Source organism: Ictalurus punctatus, chromosome 16, assembly GCF_001660625.3.
Source record: "Ictalurus punctatus breed USDA103 chromosome 16, Coco_2.0, whole genome shotgun sequence".
NCBI lineage: Eukaryota > Metazoa > Chordata > Actinopteri > Siluriformes > Ictaluridae > Ictalurus > Ictalurus punctatus.
This window is the reverse complement of record NC_030431.2, coordinates 23,708,083-23,720,582: the sequence shown is the minus strand read 5'-3', so window position 1 is coordinate 23,720,582 and position 12,500 is coordinate 23,708,083. Positions and strand designations below refer to the sequence as shown.

Below are 12,500 nucleotides of genomic sequence, written 5' to 3'. Positions count from 1 at the left end.
CGAGTGCTGTGATTCACGTCCGAGTAGTGTTCTTTTCACACGGTTTAAAATACATCCTAAACGCTAGAATATAAGACCGTGCTACCATCATATTCACGCAGGTACTAAAATGGGGCGCGTCTCAATCAGCCCCATGGATCAGTAGTCACAGCACCGATCACGGAGTCGGCCATTTTAAGGGCGGTCCGTAAAATAAATAAATAAATAAACAAATAATACTGCACAAAGAACTGTAAAAACCAGGGCGCGTCGATGCTCGCGATGTTCCCTTAACTCGTTTTTTGATAGCCAAGGAATTCCCATAATGCACGTCAACTAGACGACAGACTTACAGAAAAAATAAATAAATACGTTTTTTAGAAAGTCACTATTTAGGACACATCCATAATCTGAGCGTGGATGAACTGATTCATCACACTTTCACCCTCAAACAGCACCCAAAGTTCATCTGAGATCTTCTGGACAAAAACAAACCAAAACAGAAAAGGAGTTCCCTGGACCAAACCCCCCCCCCCAAAAAAAATCAACCAAGAGGCTGCTTCATCACAGCTGTAATCAGACTCCGCAGATCACATGACCACCATCTACTCTGTACATTTTTTTTCGAAAACGGCTACTATATTTTCCAGACGATAAGATTTACCGTATGTTATCCTTAAATGTTAACACTACGTATAAACTCTGGGAAACCACGGGGGGGGGCGCAAACTTTTGCACTCGGCTGTTCAAGCATCGAATCGATGCCCGTGCGTCCCAAAACGGGGAGGGGAAAAAAAAAACCCGACACATTCCACTTCGATGTTTTTCGGCCTCCGCTTTGTCTGATTTTTTATTTTTATTTTTAAATATCAACACTTTTTTTTGCTATAAAAATAAGCAGACAAAATAAGGTTAATGAAAATGTTACAACACGTGCATGAATTTACAAAACGCATGTGGAGCGTTGCGCACGGATGACGTCACGTGATGTCACGCTCGTGTTTCAGTGTCTGTGTGTCAGACTCACTTGGATCCGGACCGCTGGAGCACTCGTCGAAAGAGCCGCGGTTGACTGGTGTACCTGCAATAACGTCAACGGCTAATTTACAGACGTTCACTTTAGGAGGTGCAGCGCACCCGTGTGATGTAGGCGTATGGTACCTGTGCTATTGCTGCTGGCTGGACTACCAGAAAAATCATCAGTTCCCCCACTGATGTACAGCCCACTGTCTGCAGTATTAGGGATTCCTGATCGCCTACACACACACACACACACAAACAAGTATTTATACACACATGCACTATACTACAGGTATACTATAGCCTTATGGAGGAGAAACCATACGTTTGATGTTTCAATGCTGTATGTTGTACGCTGTAGTGGGCGTGCCTAACCTGCCCATTGCTTCATGATAGGCCAGTTCCAGCAGCTCAGCAGAAGTGTGGGCGGGGTCACGCTGCTCACTGCCCTGCAGTTCGGCCATGTTCTGCCTAGTCTGGTGGTGGATCTGGATGGCTTCGCCGGAGGGACCTGGAACACAGAGAGACCGGCTGAACGTGTTAAATTTTCCCAGCTATGGTATTAACATAGATTTATTCCTTATTGCTGGAGCAGTTGGTGTTGTGAATGTCTATGCAGGTCTGTGTATGTTTGTGCTTCACCCACCCACGGGGAAGGTGTGCATCCAGCGGCGGCGGTTGGAAGTGAGCTTCATGGGCATGCGTGAGGGGGCGAATGGGTTGATGAGAGCTCTCTGGGGCGTGTAACCGCCCGGGCGGATGTGCAGCGTCGACTCGGCACTGCCCACGGTGAAGCGGCCCGGAGCGCTCGAGTCCCGCTGAGACTCCACCAGCTTCTCCAGCAACTCTGACACACACACACACATCCACATATCTTTCCACCTGTTTATCCATCCATCCATCCATCTATCCTCTCTGTCCATTTTATTAGGAACACCTGTACACCTGCACATCCATGCGGTTATCTAATCAGCCAATCATGTGGCAGCAGCACCATGCATAAGATCATGCAGATACAGGTCAAGAACTACAGTTAGCGTTCACATCGAACATCAGAATGAAGGAAAAAATTATATGATCGCGTTTAATGTTGTCGTTTTAGCAAATGCTGCTGTGATACGTGGGTTGTACAAACTTCAACACCGGATGAGAAACACTAAATGAAGATGAAGGAGTTGTGTGGAGTGGGCGTGGTTTGCTTGCCCGTACCTCTGGCACAGCTGGTGTAGCCGAGCGAGCTGCTGACTTCGTACTGAGGCGGCTGGCGAGGGATCAGCAGGATGTTTGAGATGTGGCCCAGGCTGTCATCGGACGCAAGGCTGCGTTGCTCATCTGTGCCTCCTACAGGACGGGAAGGAGGAGAGCAGCCCCCGTAGTGTCCTCCACTCACCTCCGCCAAGCACCAGCTCCTCCTAATGCTCACCTCCTTCTCTCTGCCTGACCTGAGAGAGCACAATAATAATAATAATAATAATAATAATAATAATAATAATATTATTATTATTATTATTATTAATAGCATATTCAGGGTGGGGGGATTTGTTATAAACCATAGTTACTGAGTGTATTATAATGACTGTATGGGGTCGTTACTGAATTTTTTAACACTACCGGAAGTTGCTGCCCCTCTGTGCTCTCGCAGGTCCAGGAAGTCTGAAGACCTGAGCATCATGAGCATCGTAGTCCACCTGGATGGGAAGACTGTTCTGCGAGTCCTTAGGAGCCCCAAGCGCTAAAAATAAACAAACAAACAAATAAATAAATAAATAAAATCAGTGGAAATTAAATGGTTCATATGATGAAGGAAACGTTTCAAATAAACAGACTTCTGAACTTACAGTGCTCTTTGCTGCTCTTTGATTTCTCAACATGGAGCTTGGAAATAAAAGCAGAACAGAAAGGAAATTACAGAATGTTTTCAGAAAAATATAAAAATGGATTTGTGAGGATTTATGCTTCTCTGGAGTGAGATTAAACAGCATTAACGCGAGGGGGGGGGGGACACAACAACAAATGCCGCCAGAGACATTTTATTTTTTTATTTATTTATTGTTTTTAAAAAATTGCTTTTAAAAGGAAATTCTTCTTGATTTTTTTAAAACTATTAAAATCAACACTGATACTGAATTTAAGCAGCTAAAAATTCTTAGTTTAGTTTAAAAAAAAAAAGTCTTTACTGATACAACTGTCTCAATTTTAAAGATGAATTAACTAGATAAATATATAAACGTATATACTATAAATAAAGAAATAAATATTAGAGCATATTTATAATATAAAGCGTTTTTTGACTTAACAGCGCCCCCTAGTGCCCGATAATGTTTTTGATTATTAAATGTCATCACATTCACAACAGTTTTCCCCAAAACCTTAAGAGAGACATCACCTTACACCCTATTAGCCATAATCATCCAGCACCTCAAAGACAGAAATAACCAAAACCATGTAATTTACATGTACATAATGAGAAGTGATCACTCACCTTCTGACCGGCAAGTTTAATTCTGGGAGTGAATGAGCTGCACAAGCCTTGACTCTTCGACGTGTAGAAGCTGTGAAATGTATTAATATAGGCATTACTATAGGACTTTATATAAAGGACATGTTCACAGAGCAGTGCAGACAAATAGATGTGCCTTCTACGGTGCTTTATATATTAAATATCCTTAAAGAAGATGATTATTATTATTATTATAATACTTCCACATGGGGGTCTACGGCAGGCCTCAGAACACTTCACATGCATTATATGAAATTTGTCACAGCGATGGAGGACAGTCTCAATGACCTACAATTTTGGTGTACACTACAAGATTCAGCCCCACGCTTCAGCTCCAGCAGCAGGCAAAACTGGACACACATTTGCAGTAACTCCACAACAAAATGCTATAATGAGACACCCACTTTCCTTTGATTCTTTGGGTCCTGCCAATGCATACCACGATGTTCACTACGGCCATGTTGGATTTTTTTTTACCATCTTATCCCGCATCTCATTCCAGCATGCATCTTATCCCAGCAACTCATCCCCACAAGACCAAAACCTGTCCTGACAGTCAAGGTCACCAAACAGGGCGCGAGGCAGTTTCTCAGCAACACTATTCCGATTTGACGTATTGAATTTGTATTCCTCGGTCACTAGGGAGAGGATATGTTTGGCTCTTTAATCCCTTAAAATAGCCTCTATGTACAGGAAGCTTCCCGTCTGCACTCTCACCTGTGATTGATCCAGTGAGGCAGATTGTAGTCGTCCAGTCTGGAGTCACCCGGTACGGTTCGGTTGTGTAACTGCGGAAAGTCATTACGCAGTTGTATTACACTGTGGTGTTGGATTTAAACGCACTAACAATACAGAGGTTTTTTTTTTTTTTAAATGTCTAGTTTTGTCTAACCACCTCTCAGAATAAAAATATCCCTATTTTCTCACGTTCACAAATCCTAGGATGTGTTTAACCTCGTGATTAACTACAAACCTTAAAGAGTGGGACGGCATGAAGCGGCTGCTCTCCCATACACACCAGGTCCACTCCGATACCTGTCAATCAAAAACACAGGACTCATATTGATATATATATATATATATATATATATATATATATATTAAATTAACTTCATGTTACACACTTTGTAAGGTGATACAAATGCACACTGTGACAAAAAAATGAAATGTGTTGACGTTTAAAATGTATTTTTTCTGAAAAATAATTCCGGGTGTAGGAAAGAGCCAAATAAAGAAAGAAATAAAGAAAGAAATAAATAAATAAATAAAGAAAGAAAGAAAGAAAGAAATATACTGTAGCAAAATAAGTGTTAAAAAATTATTTTTAATATTAGTTTTGCAGCACTGCAGAAATTATATTAATTTGTTTTTTTGTTTTTTTTCTTTAAATAAATAATTTTACATTTTAGGTTTTTTTTTATGCTTCTGAATAATAGTTCCTTGGGTGCATGAAAGAAGTAAATACATAAATAAATAAATAAATAAATAAATAAATTGCGACAAATTAAAAGAGTGTTTTAAAAATGATTTTTAATTAGTTTTTTCTACCAAATTATATTAATTTGCTTTTTTTTTAATTATTATTATCCATTTAAATTGAGTGTTTTTTTATGGTTCTGAACAACAATTCCTTGGGTGTAGAAAAGCCAAATAAACAAACAAACAAATAAATACATAAATCAACTGTGACAAAAAAAATTGTGTTTTAAAATTTTTTTTTAATTATTATTTTATCATCATAGAAATTATATTAATTTGCTTTATTTTTAAATGAATAATTTCACATTTGAGGGTTTTTTAATGCCTCTGAATAACAATTCAGGGTGCAGGAAATAAGCCAAATAAATAAATAAATAAATAAATAAATAAATAAGTAAATAAATATCATTTATTTATTATCAAGTATTATTAAGTATTCGTTTTGAATTTTAGCATTTTTTACTGTTTTCAATAACAATTCAAAAACTTTAATAACACTAAATTATTCATAGCAAACGGAACATTAACAAATATAACAACACATTTGCATATTAACAAATAACATAAAAAAATAAGGAACACAAATCGACACACAATATGAAACATTTATACATCTTTTTATAAACTCTATACCCTCCATCAATTCTCATTACAACTGAAAAAATAATTGGACTGTATTTTCATCTATTTTTTAATAGGAAATGCAGTTTTTATGATTTTTTTCTGTAATATATTCTCAGTGAGTCATCAGTGTGCTGTACGAGACTCAGCTCCTTTCTTTTGGGTTATATAATATTAAACTGTAAACACCACTGAACACATTTCCTGCCCGAGACAGAGGACATGTCATGTGTTTGGCCTCACCGTTGTCGATCATGCGCTGTTTGGTGAGGATCATGAGCAGCCGGTCCACCTCGAACACTCCCACTCCCGGCGTGATCACCACCGACATCTGACCGGTGCGGTCAAAGTTACGGTTGATGTAATGCTTATCGAAAACTGCGACACAAACAGAGCCGAGTTTAGGCAGCTGTGAAGACTCGGACTCGGAGGTACCGTCAATGCGTCAGCTATCGGATTTCACAAACCGTTAAATGACAAGTTGATGGCTTCGAGGTAATTCCCCTGAGCGGCAGTGGAGTTCTGACCGCACGGAAACCCATCTATCACACACAGAGGAGATACATCCATTTATCCTGACGCAAACACGGGTTCAATCAGGGACAACACCGACCAGGGTTGAGAAATTAAACACCCTGTCTGCCTGTTTCTGGGTGTCTGTGTGTCCGTCTGTGTGTCCGTCTGTGTGTCCGTCCGTCCGTCCGTCCGTCCGTCCGTCCGTGTGTCCGTCCGTCCGTCTGTCCGTCTGTCCGTCCGTCCGTGTGTCCGTCCGTCCGTGTGTCTGTCCGTCCGTCCGTGTGTCTGGGTGTGTGTCTGTCCGTCCATCCGTGTGCCTAGGTGTGTGTCTGTCTGGGTGTGTGTCTGTCCGGGTGTGTGTCTGTCCGGGTGTGTGTCTGTCCGGGTGTGTGTCTGTCCGTCCGGGTGTCTGTCTATCTGTCTGTCCGTCCGTGTATCTGTCTGTCCGTCCGTGTGTGTGTCTGTCCGTCCGTCCGTGTGTCTGTCTGTCCGTCCGTGTGTCTGTCTGTCCGTCCGTGTGTCTGTCTGTCCGTCCGTGTGTCTGTCTGTCCGTCCGTCCGTGTATCTGTCTGTCTGTCCGTCCGTCCGTGTGTCTGTCCGTCCGTCCGTCCGTGTATCTGTCTGTCCGTCCGTGTGTGTGTCTGTCCGTGCCTGTCCGTGTGTCTGTCCGTCCGTGTGTCTGTCCGTCCGTCCGTCCGTGTGTCTGTCCGTCTGTCCGTCCGTCCGTGTATCTGTCTGTCTGTCCGTCCGTCCGTGTGTCTGTCCGCCCGTCCGTGTGTCTGTCCGTCCGTCCGTCCGTGTGTCTGTCCGTCTGTCCGTGTATCTGTCTGTCTGTCCGTCCGTCCGTGTGTCTGTCCGCCCGTCCGTGTGTCTGTCTGTCCGTCCGTCCGTGTGTCTGTCTGTCTGTCCGTCCATCCGTGTGTCTGTCCGTCCGTCCGTCCGTCCGTGTGTCTGTCTGTCTGTCTGTCCGTGTGTGTGTGTACCTGCTCCTTTGAGGCGCACCAGCACTGGATACTGGATGAAGAGCTTCTTAATGGTGACCAGCAGAGACGTCCACTCGTCCCTCCTCTCGTTCTGAGCCACGACTCTGCACCACGGCACAGAAAACGACAGGATTGACGATAAAGTTTGAAATAAAACCCGACAGGACACAAGTGAGCCGTGTGTGCGCCGAAACCTGTAGAAATCCTCGTAGTAGCGTCCCTCGTGATCCTGCCTGATGGATCCTCTCTGGCTCTCAGGAAACTCATCTGATGAGGAGAAAAACTCATTAAGCTCATCACGTCATGCTGAACACGAGCGACTGAATGTTTATTATATAACAGCGTATCGTGTCGCGTACGGCGCCGTCATTACTTCAAACGTAACGTATATTAAACATATTTGTAAGCCGGTCTGTCTGAATACTCCATTCTGATTGGCTGGACGGTGTGCGTTCAAACTAGCCGTGGATGTTCTCTTAGATATTGTAAACAAAATGAAACGACGTAGCTGTTAACACTGCTACTGGGTCAAACTGATCGGGTTTACCAACGCACAAGCTAATTGATTCCTGATAAGTGTTTCCTACAAACATAAAGAAGCCTTAAATTACCTGTCCATGTGTGTGAAAAGGTTCAAAAGTGAACTTAAAAAGTGCACGCTTGTGCCAAACGCCGAAAAAAATGACTTTATTTAAAAAAGGGAAATACTTCTGTATAAATAATACACCAATATAATATCAGTACTTAAAGACAGGCCCATGATGAAAGCTAATTCACAAACAAATGACACAAATTAAAGGCTAATATCCAATCAGCTGGAGGGATTTTTTTTCTCTATTTTATCACTGTCCTGTACGGCGTTTTCCGTAGCGAGTGCGTGTAAGGATCTGTACGTGTAGGAAGCTCACCCTGCGTCTTGGCAGCGTAGAAGGTACGGGAGAACAACACCACCGTGACCTCATGGCTGCAGTTTTTCTCCTGACACGAGTTAACAGTGAATTTCTAATTCTGTTACTTCTAAATAAATATATATGCAAATATACTATAATATATACAAGAAGAAAAATCAAGTGAAAAGATGAACAGCGGATACTCACTTTCCACTTGGTAAACAGGTCAGAGAGGAAACCATTCACTGCCTTCTCAAAATAGAGATCACCTTAAAATAATAATAATACGAAGTAGAATTTTAAGTCAGAGACGTGATGCATGTTATGTAACGAATGTTTTGATAGAAGAGCGGCTGGCGTGTTGTTTAAAGTCCCCGTGAATTCCCTATCGAACGACGTGCAGCGTAACCTGACGTAATTTCCACTGAAACAGGAAGTCACGGCGGGACATATCGCGTTGCTCCTCCCCCTTTTTAAACAGCCAATAGCGTTTCGCTTACATCACGGTCTGGGCTAAGCCGTACATGACGTTTAGTACCATGGATTTTTATAACGTCGGGGGCGGGAGACTTCAGATTCGAGAGCATCTGATTGGACGGAAAATCTGAAGTGCAGAATGATGTCATCGTACCTTTTTCAATGCATATACAGTATCTTCTAAATACAAGGTTTTGTCATTGTTCTGGCGCACACTAGCTTATAGATAACCTTAACGCTAACATGCTCATACTAAAAGCCATAAAACCTCCATTTTGATTTCATGGGGACTTTAAGCCCATATACAGATTCAAACAGTGGACCCGAGTAGTCACCTTTTCTCTTATGTTACACATCTGGCTGTAATTAGTCGTAGCAATCATCAACGTTTATGTACGTAATTTTGAATATGATAAAACTCCTGTCAGGATCGCTCATGTTAGCTTAGCTAGCTGGGAAAATACTGTTTACAAACTTGATTTCAAGGTGTGTGAGTTAATGTTATTTACATGCCACTTAAAGCGCACCTATTATGGCTTTGAAACGTGTCTAATTTTGTTTTAAAGGTCTTATCCGATATATTTACACGCATCCGAGGTCAAAAAACACTTTAACGTGCTCATAATTTAAACTGCAGCATTATCTTTTTCCAGCCAGTATCAAAAACGACTCATTAAATGATTCGTTCTAAAGGATTCGTTCCTAAAGGATTCGTTCTTAAAGGATTCGCTCTTAAAGGATTCGTTCTTAAAGGATTCGTTCTTAAAGGATTCGTTCTTAAAGGATTCGTTCTTAAAGGATTCGTTCTAAACTCCTCCTTTCAGAGAGAATACTCTGCTCTGATTGGTCAGATGTCCCAGTCTGTCGTGATCGGTCTATCGCTGTCAGCGAGCATCCGATGAAGACCAGAGGCGGGGCTTTTTGTTACAAACCTACGTAGGGTAGTACAGGACGTAAGTCTGGAATCACTAACGACTCGTTTCGGCTGTTCAGAATCGCTTCATTCTTTCGGGAGTCGAGAACTCCCAAAAGTTTGTCGTGCGCTTCGATTTATTATTTTTTTCAAAACTCCGCAGACGTCTTTACATTTACAAACAGCTCTATAACACGCTACATGAGAGGTAATATCCCAAAAAAAACAGAACAGGTGCACTTTAACGTACGTGAAACATTTTACATACAAAGATTGCTTTAAAAATGTATCTGCTGTTCTTGTTTTGAGCTTTAAAAAAAACAACAACAGGACCTTATATTTTTTTTCAATACATTGCTTAAAATGATTTCCTACTTCTCCCTACATACAATTCCATATAAGGACGTAAAGACACGCCCACATCCTCATTGATGCTCTTACAGCATGCCTACGTTGAGCTGCTCTCGTTCGCTTTCCTGAACTCTTAATCTATGAGGTTTTCTGCTATTCTACTCCAGAAGCCCTTCCTACACCGATCGGAGACACCCCCCCCCCGAACGATAACAGAGAGGAGACCGAGTTACCGTAGATGTCGAAGTCCCACATCTCACAGCTCATCTGGATGAAGATGTACACCATGGCCGAGCTGGACCGAAACACCACCTAGAGCACAGACGTTCACGATGGATTAATGACGCGAGCAGCTCCGACTGGTCACAGATACATTTCATCATTTCTGGAAACATTTCAGTTACGTATATATCGGTGTATTGTATTCGCACGCGTAAAGTAATGCTAACGCAGACCTACTTCACACGAAGCGCGCGTCGATTCTTCGTAAACGTCCCCCCCCCCCCCCCCCCCCCGATTTGTAAAAAACGCTATTTATGTTCTTTCGACAGTATGCGAATTGCTGCGTTTCTTCAATATTAGTATTGCGGTTCTCCTGCACGTCCTTCATGTAAACATGTAAATATCTTCTGTAGCTTCTGAAGGGCGGTGCTGTACGGTGGGCTTTAAAGCGTGCGGAGAGGCGCCTCACCCTTGTGTCCTCGCTGATGTAACCACAAGTGACCTTCTCGCCTTTCACCCACAGCTCACTCGCCTGAGCCCTGGAGTGTAGAATACACACACACACACACATGAAGACGGAGAGACCAAGAAATAAAGACAAGCAGACGACAAAAACCTGTCCGTGACTGACCTGATCCCTGCAAACTCCACTTTCTGGGTCACGTACGCACACGTGCTCACCTGCGGGAGAGCGTCACCGAGATACAACACTGAAAGAGTCGCTCCACAAACAATTCACACGCTTAAATACCGAGCTTTTACAACAACAACAACAAAAAAACGACTCAGCTACAGGAAGTGAATCAAACAAAATGTCATGTGTCTTGGGTTGCAGGATTTCTCTCTTTCTTTTTGTGGATGTGAGAGGAAATCTTGTTTTCTACGATGACGTATGAACGAATAGTTGAGGATTACGAGTGACGAATGACTCACCAGACTCTTCTTGAGTCTCCACATGTCCCCTCGGCCGATGTACTGGTCTTTGAAGGTGAGCTCCACCAGATCCAGTGTCACGACCTGTCTCTCACACACACACACACACACACACACTCATTTACAAAAGTTTAGACGCATTCATTCTTTATTATTATTTTATTCCCCCACATTTGAGAATAATAATAATAATAATAATAATAATAATAATAATAAAGTCATCAAAACTCTGGAGGAACACAAATGAACTGTGGGAATTATGTTCTGATTAAAAAATCCAAAATAAATCAACATAATTTAGTATCTTAGCATCTTCAAAGTGGACGCCCTTTTCGCCGAGAATTTCCAGAAATGTATCCTTGGCGTTTTCTCACGGGATTTCTTGAGGAATTTCCCGGAGATGATTTTTAAACCGTATTAAAGGAGTTCCCACCGACGCCGGACTCTTATCGGCTGCACACGGTCGTATTCCAGATACTAATTGGTAAGAAGGCGCTGATTAATGTTCTAGAACAGCAGCTCTGACAGCAACTAAATGATATGAACTGGATTAGAGGAAGCGCCGCGTTGAACGTAGCCTTACGTTAGATTATCACAAGCCGACTAGTGGTCCTAATCTTCTGTTAGCTGTTCGCTAAATCAGCCTTGTAGCTGACTTCAAACGCATCTCGGTTTATGATCTACATTAGAAGTAGGGAACATGTGCGATTGTTTTATCCTAAATTTAAAAAAAAAAAAAAAAAAAAAAGGAAGATAATGGTCTCCAGTGAAGGTGAATGTGAGGTCTGAGCACCTTGGGATCCACGATGTTAATAATGACATCCTGATATGCACGAAGCTTGAAGGCCTGAGCGACGGTCTGGTCCACACTGATCGTCTCTATTTAAAAATAAAAAATAAAAAATTACACAGAGACACACAGAGAGAGACACACAGAGAGAGACACACAGAGAGAGACACACAGAGAGAGACACACAGAGAGAGACACACAGAGAGAGACACACAGAGAGAGAGACAGAGAGAGACAGGCACGGAGACACAGAGAGAGACACAGAGAGAGACACAGAGAGAGACACAGAGAGACACAGAGAGACACAGAGAGACACAGAGAGAGACAGACACAGAGACACAGAGAGAGACACAGAGAGAGACAGACACAGAGACACAGAGAGAGACACAGAGAGAGACACAGAGAGAGACAGACACAGAGACAGAGAGAGACACAGAGAGAGACAGACACAGAGACACAGCGAGAGACACAGAGAGAGACAGACACAGAGACAGAGAGAGACAGACACAGAGACACAGCGAGAGACACAGAGAGAGAGACAGAGAGAGAGAGAGACAGACACAGAGAGAGACAGACGCAGAGAGAGACAGACGCAGAGAGAGACAGACGCAGAGAGAGACAGACGCAGAGAGAGACAGACGCAGAGAGAGACAGACACAGAGAGAGACAGACACAGAGAGAGACAGACACAGACACAGCGAGACACACAGCGAGACACACAGCGAGACACACAGCGAGACACACAGAGAGAGACACAAGAGAGAGACACAGCGAGAGACACAGCGAGAGACACAGCGAGACACAGAGAGAGACAGACACAGAGAGA

The 12,500-nt window shown here is 42.7% G+C and overlaps 1 protein-coding gene across 9 annotated transcripts in view; it reads right to left on the bottom strand.

Moving 5' to 3' along the window:
• The window catches only part of depdc5 (DEP domain containing 5, GATOR1 subcomplex subunit), a 30,282-nt gene that overhangs the window by 14,344 nt on the left and 3,438 nt on the right, over positions 1–12,500 (bottom strand). For 5 of the 9 annotated variants that reach the window (XM_053686641.1, XM_053686634.1, XM_053686638.1 and 2 more), the window contains exons 5-25: positions 11,678–11,763; positions 10,885–10,968; positions 10,583–10,632; positions 10,421–10,490; positions 9,963–10,041; positions 8,196–8,257; positions 8,007–8,076; positions 7,293–7,365; positions 7,099–7,202; positions 6,067–6,141; positions 5,843–5,977; positions 4,473–4,534; positions 4,217–4,287; positions 3,482–3,551; positions 2,838–2,874; positions 2,611–2,731; positions 2,209–2,441; positions 1,646–1,846; positions 1,375–1,510; positions 1,141–1,235; positions 1,007–1,060 (exon numbers count right to left, since the gene is read on the bottom strand). In XM_053686641.1, the coding sequence (XP_053542616.1) occupies positions 1,007–1,060; positions 1,141–1,235; positions 1,375–1,510; positions 1,646–1,846; positions 2,209–2,441; positions 2,611–2,731; positions 2,838–2,874; positions 3,482–3,551; positions 4,217–4,287; positions 4,473–4,534; positions 5,843–5,977; positions 6,067–6,141; positions 7,099–7,202; positions 7,293–7,365; positions 8,007–8,076; positions 8,196–8,257; positions 9,963–10,041; positions 10,421–10,490; positions 10,583–10,632; positions 10,885–10,968; positions 11,678–11,763 (1,968 nt within the window). Of the gene's footprint in view, positions 1–1,006; positions 1,061–1,140; positions 1,236–1,324; positions 1,511–1,645; positions 1,847–2,208; positions 2,442–2,610; positions 2,732–2,837; positions 2,875–3,481; positions 3,552–4,216; positions 4,288–4,472; positions 4,535–5,842; positions 5,978–6,066; positions 6,142–7,098; positions 7,203–7,292; positions 7,366–8,006; positions 8,077–8,195; positions 8,258–9,962; positions 10,042–10,420; positions 10,491–10,582; positions 10,633–10,884; positions 10,969–11,677; positions 11,764–12,500 lie in introns of those variants that run through there. The other 4 variants (XM_053686637.1, XM_053686639.1, XM_053686642.1 and 1 more) reach the window with 3 other exon arrangements.